Source organism: Fundulus heteroclitus, chromosome 5, assembly GCF_011125445.2.
Source record: "Fundulus heteroclitus isolate FHET01 chromosome 5, MU-UCD_Fhet_4.1, whole genome shotgun sequence".
NCBI lineage: Eukaryota > Metazoa > Chordata > Actinopteri > Cyprinodontiformes > Fundulidae > Fundulus > Fundulus heteroclitus.
This window is the reverse complement of record NC_046365.1, coordinates 29513996-29519428: the sequence shown is the minus strand read 5'-3', so window position 1 is coordinate 29519428 and position 5433 is coordinate 29513996. Positions and strand designations below refer to the sequence as shown.

Sequence of the window (5433 nt, the reverse complement as noted above, 5' to 3'; positions counted from 1 at the left end):
TTTTCAGGGTAAAGATGCAGCAGCGATTTATGTAAACAATTTAAATGTAAAACTATGTAAACAATGCATGGGAAATGGTGTGCCATCTAAAAGTATAAATAAAAATTCCAATATGGCGAGGGGCAGGAAAGCTTGTTTGTAATAACCTTTAAAGCCTGATTTTCCACATTCCAACCTCACTTAATCTGTTCGGTTCAGAATTGCAGCCACTCACAACTGTCTTGTAAAATAAAACATGTTTTATCGCAGCTTACTGTTGATGCCAAAAGCTGGATACCACAATCTGCTTTAAATAATAATAAAAAAAAAAAAAACTTTGAGAAAGTTTGACTTTAGCGCCGGCTGTAGTCGATTTTCTGATTGAAATCTGCGATTTCCGACAGACATATCTGCTTAATTACACCTCATGTATTTAAAACTTTGTATGGCAGATTCAGCACAATGCATTCGTTTTCCAATTAAACAGGTAAAGACCTTATCCACTTATTGACTCCTAATCATTAAAAAAGGAGGCACACCACAGTGCTTTAGTATAGATAGATCTTTATTAGAAAAAAACCCAAAAAAAGCAATGCCATTTACAAGCCAACTATGTGCACCAAGTCAGGAAACTACAGCAAATAAAGATTTAGCTACCATTAAATAGTCACAATCCGCAACCAAAGGATGAGGAAAAACAAAGTTATTCACAAGAATTCATGTTGACGGTTGACCAACAGTTTAAACATTATTAGGCCCCTTTCTGGACACGAAGCTGTCGAGGAAGATGAAACTTGAGGGTTTAGCAGGTTTAAAAAAAAAAATAATAATATCAAGGTGGGAGGAAGATCATACTTGACAGAAATTTATCCTTATCACGGGTCCGGCATTTAACTGGCACTGAGCATGTGTGGAAATACTCTGATGTTAGTAAAAAAAAAAAAAAAAAAAAATCTACAACCCTACCAGGCGCTACTTTGGTTCCTGTTTTGCATGCCTAGTCTAGCAAAAAAGAAAAAGAAAAAAAAATGAAACACTGCCTGCCTGTTTGTACAGGGAGCGCCTGAAGAGGGATCAAACAGGGGACTGAGAGACCAGCATGTACAGATGCTTCACCTAACTACCTCCCAGACCCCTGCTAACTAACTAGTCTGAACTTTCATACTCTTCTCAAAGCTCTCAAACGTTTCCTGTTCAGGAATCTGTTTCAACACCTTCGCAGACCTTTAATTTCCTAAAATGAACGCCTGACACTACAAATTGTTGCTAGAGCATATGAACACAGAAGCAGAAACTAAACATGCCACAACCCTTAGGGAGTTTGCGCCACATCTTGCCGCCTAAGCTACGGAGACGACGGTCTTCCCACGGTGGTGTTTGCGAACTTCTTCCATCAGGTCCTTGAGGTACTGGATCTCTCGGCTGATGGACTCGGCCTTCTCTCTCAGCTCGTTGTTTCTCTTCTCCAGGTCTTCGCATTCCGAGTTCAGCTGCTCCTGCTCCACCCTCTTCTTCTGCCGGTAGCGAGTGGCAGCCGTCTTGTTCTGCTCCATCTTCTTCAGCTTCTTCTCGACCACCTTGGGCGCGCCGGACACCGATTTGACTTTGGGGGTCTTGGGGGAGAGCGGCTCGGGTTTGCAGTAGGGCTTGGTTCTGGAGGAACCGGTGGCAGGGGAGCCGGGAGGAGACGGGTGACGCGTGGGCGACCCGGCGGTCGACTCGAAGCCGGAGTCGCTTTCGGAGTCGCTCGACTGAGAGCTGCTGATGGACAGATCGGGGAGAGAGATGACGGGGGGTTCGTCTTTGTTTGAAAGAACCACTAGAACGGTGGTGGGAAGAGAGACCAAAATTTGACTGGGGGCCTGAAGGATTTCACAAGGGTCAGAGATCAGGGTGGGGGTGACGGACGGGGACATTTTCTCAAGATCCAGAACATCAACCTCACTCCCCAGCTCCAATGTGTAGGCTGGAGAAGAGGGAGACGAGGGCTCTGGGGATGAAGGCTCAGACTTCACAACCTGATCAGCAACCACCTCATTTTCCTCATCTTCAGCCACAGGAGGAGTTTCCAGGGGGCGGGAGGGGACGTCCGGCTCTGGCAGCGGTGGTTCTAGGCTGCAGTGCTGGGATGAGATTGTTGTGTCAAATGAATCGAGATCCATGTGGGAATCAAGGGAGGCCAGGAGATCTCCCGGGGAGCTGGGGGACTCGTCGGCTGAACAGGAGCCCATGAGGGACTCCAGGTCAAAGTCGCTCAGGTCGATCTTTTCCGACATCCAGTCCATGTCGCCCAAATCATCAACTGTTACAAAAATAAAAAAGATAATTACTTCCCCTGGTAAGACTTCATCAAATAAGCATTTCAGATATTCATTTAACATCCGCTTACCTCTGCCATCGCCTGCTCCGTGGCCACCGAGCAGATCAGCGGCACCCAGCAGGGAGAGGGACAGCAGGTCGGCGTCGGCCTTGGTCTCCAGGTAGGTGGGGGAAGGAGCGAGGGGAGGAGATGGAGGCGGGGAGGCGGAGGGGAGCGGGGAAAATGACATTATCTGATAAGGAGATGTGGAAGATGCATAGGAAGAGGAGAAAGAGAGGGAGGGCGAAGCAGGCGCCTTCACCTCAAAAGAGGAGGAAGGAGAAAAAGCTTCTTCTTCATCTTGGTCCAGAAGGGGCCCTAAGGGGTCAGCCATCAAAAACGAGGACCCTGCAGAGAAGCGGGTTTTATAAGCACACTCAAATGACTGAACAAAAGGGTCATTTTTTGGGGAGGAAATATTTGCAAAGTGAGGTACAAGATGCATCTTTTTGTGAATGTCGAGGTCTAAGCCAAGTTTTAACGTCTCTAAAACACTCTGCACATGAAGTGCCAGGAACACCTGTCACCCAAACACCAACCTAAGCACAGGGCCTCCATGTCCTCCACGGCAAGCTGGGAGAGCGTCATGGCTGCTGCTGTTCAGTGGTAGCCTCAGTAGGGTGTAGGAAAACAAACTGGGTTCTGACGGCAAGTCGAGGGGTCCGGTACTGCTGTCGAGGGCAGCAAAGCTGAGGGTGGTTGCTGAGAGAGACCTGGGGTGACAGGATTATGTCAGGGTTAATGGAAATGTTTACTATAGACATAAACAAATGTTTTAATTTGAATTATTCCAAATGTTTACTGCGGGATGAAGGAACACTTCTGAAATTTTAATTCTAGGAAACTTAATATACAAGTCACATGGAACCATTCTAGGTCCCTGGACATTTTTATGAATTTACTTTTAACTGTGTTCATGGAAATGTTATGGAAACGTTATTCATATGCCCTTTACGATGATTGACAATCTGTCCTTTCAGGGTTTTTTTTTTATGCCAGTGGCTCCCATTTAAAGCTTATTCTTAGCTACAGCCCACAACATAAAAACTGGTTGTTTTTAATTGCTGGTATTTGACATATTGACGTTTTAAAGATTCGAAACAGCTCACTGATCACCCACCAGCTGTTATTGCTATAATTTTGAGCAAGTGCTAGTGGTTACGCTGGCGAGTTTCAAATACTAAATTGTAGGTTTTGCCATTTTTCCACCAAGGGGGGAGAATTTTTCATGTTCTGTAAACTTATTAAATGTGTGCACATGATTTTGCACATGAACAAAATGAAAACTCAGAAGTGGGGCCACTAACAAAATTAAACATACATAAAATAAGGGGAAAAAAAACATTTATTCTTTTAAATTAAAGACACTAAAGCTAGTAAAAGTTCAGAAAATTGGCACTTATGTATAGTGAAGATAAATATGGCAGAAAAAATATTTCTATGGAAATCTGCAACAGTGTATTTCTTGGTCTAAAAGACCTTGGAGCATAAAGTTAAAGCTATAAAAAGGAAGTCAAAGCTATAAAACGTTGAAGCCGCATGATTAGCAACGTTTCTGGTTTGGCCAGTTTTGCTGCTGAAACCAACTCCCCGTTTTTACTTCCTTAAATGCAGCTATTTCACTCTTGTGCAAACAATGCAACTTCTCTGAGTCTCAACAGTTAGCCCGCTGGGTGGAGGACAATTCTAGCTAATCCGGCTTGAAGCGCGTATGATGGGAAGCACCCCGCCCTCCACCGGGGGAAAACATTTCCTAATTTGGTCATGCTTTGGCAGAAAGCTCCGCCCTCCTCCGTGAGTCACAGCTCGGGAGTGAGAGGATGACCGCCATTTTCACAACACGGCCATCTGTGCGAGGCGGTGGAGCCAGGGAGAAAAGACCGCCCGCGCCATTTTGGCCACGCCACGTTGACAGTGCCCGATGTGTACAAACACGACCGGTCTTTACTACAAACGGCTGTATTACCGCAGTAAAAGCGGTTTATCAGATAAATAAAGAGGATTTCCACAGCCACAAACTAGGTTTGTTGACATGTGGCTAGAGTTTCATTGTCGGTGTGGCCATCACAAACTGACCAGCCACACCAAACCCATTTATACTCCCATAAAATTTTAAATAGCCCAGCCAAATTTATAAAAATAAAAATCGACCATGTGTCACAATTCTGTTTAGGCCACACAGCTCCGACAACAATGGAGGACACATAAGACTCAATTCCACAAGACCCGAATTACAAAAATATAAATCAAAAATACTTACGCCATTTTGCAAGAAATAGCCAGTGCACTTAGCCGTTGCACTGCGAGTTTTTGCCGCTGCAAAAGTTGCTGCCGCGCGCCTTTACACTGCCATGTTTGGGCTTTACAGCTTCTAACGACTATCCTAACTCAGACACAGCAACAGAACCGAAGAACAGGCGGAGAGGGCCACACCAAGCTATAAAGCGTCCAAACCGAAGCACTGCCTACTGTATTCCTCCGCGGCTGCGGTTTTTTTTTGTTGGTGGTGCATTTAATGAAAACGGTAGCGCGAGTGAGCGGAATTTCTAGTTCCGTTCAAGATTGTACGAGCAGACACGGGTAGCTCCGCTCGCGCGGATACTCCTGTAACTATTAGCGAACGTATCCTTGTTAGCGTCATAGATCAACTGATGTTCCGTCAATACAGCTGGCAGAGTTTCAAAATAGAAGTCACGAATCAAAAGTAGGCCAATGTTGAAACGTAAACATCAAGTCATCATGAAACGGTTAAAAGTTGTGCCCCAAACTAAATATTGCTCAACACAAAACGCAGTGTTTATGTGGATCGCGTGAACGAATCTTTTCTCTTTGTATTTTATACATGTTTAATTGTGTTGTATTTATATGACCTTTTAATAATAGATTGCGTTTAACTTTTAAACAACGTGTGATTTGGTATCCCATTCTCTTCCTTGTAAGATTGGGGAAGAAGCATTAGGTGAGAGTTTTTCTTTGGCCAAAGAAAAGGATTGAGGATTGTTAAAAAGAAATTATCTGGTATTTTGTTTGTGAGAGACAGCAGAGTAACTATCTAGACGACAACACTGGACTGATGATGGTCAGATTTTGAAAGG

General features: G+C 44.5%; 1 protein-coding gene across 1 annotated transcript; it reads right to left on the bottom strand.

Annotated features, from left to right (window-relative positions):
• Window positions 1–913: 913 nt before the first annotated feature.
• Window positions 914–4774, bottom strand: atf4a (activating transcription factor 4a). Its single transcript, XM_012849491.3, has 4 exons — window positions 4599–4774; window positions 2878–3051; window positions 2369–2686; window positions 914–2281 (listed from the first exon to the last, which is right to left on the bottom strand). Exons 2-4 carry the CDS (start codon window positions 2924–2926, stop codon window positions 1320–1322), a joined length of 1329 nt encoding a protein of 442 aa, XP_012704945.2. The 5' UTR covers window positions 2927–3051; window positions 4599–4774; the 3' UTR covers window positions 914–1319.
• Between the last annotated feature and the right edge of the window lie 659 nt (window positions 4775–5433).

Excerpts from the sequence above, each read along its gene's own strand:
- atf4a (XM_012849491.3), bottom strand. The coding sequence starts at position 2,926 with ATGACGCTCTCCCAGCTTGCCGTGGAGGACATGGAGGCCCTGTGCTTA. Across the intron at positions 2,687-2,877 it reads CATGGAGGCCCTGTGCTTAG|GGTCCTCGTTTTTGATGGCT; the intron begins GTTGGTGTTTGG and ends GCTTCTCTGCAG. Across the intron at positions 2,282-2,368 it reads CGGAGCAGGCGATGGCAGAG|TTGATGATTTGGGCGACATG; the intron begins GTAAGCGGATGT and ends TTTTTGTAACAG.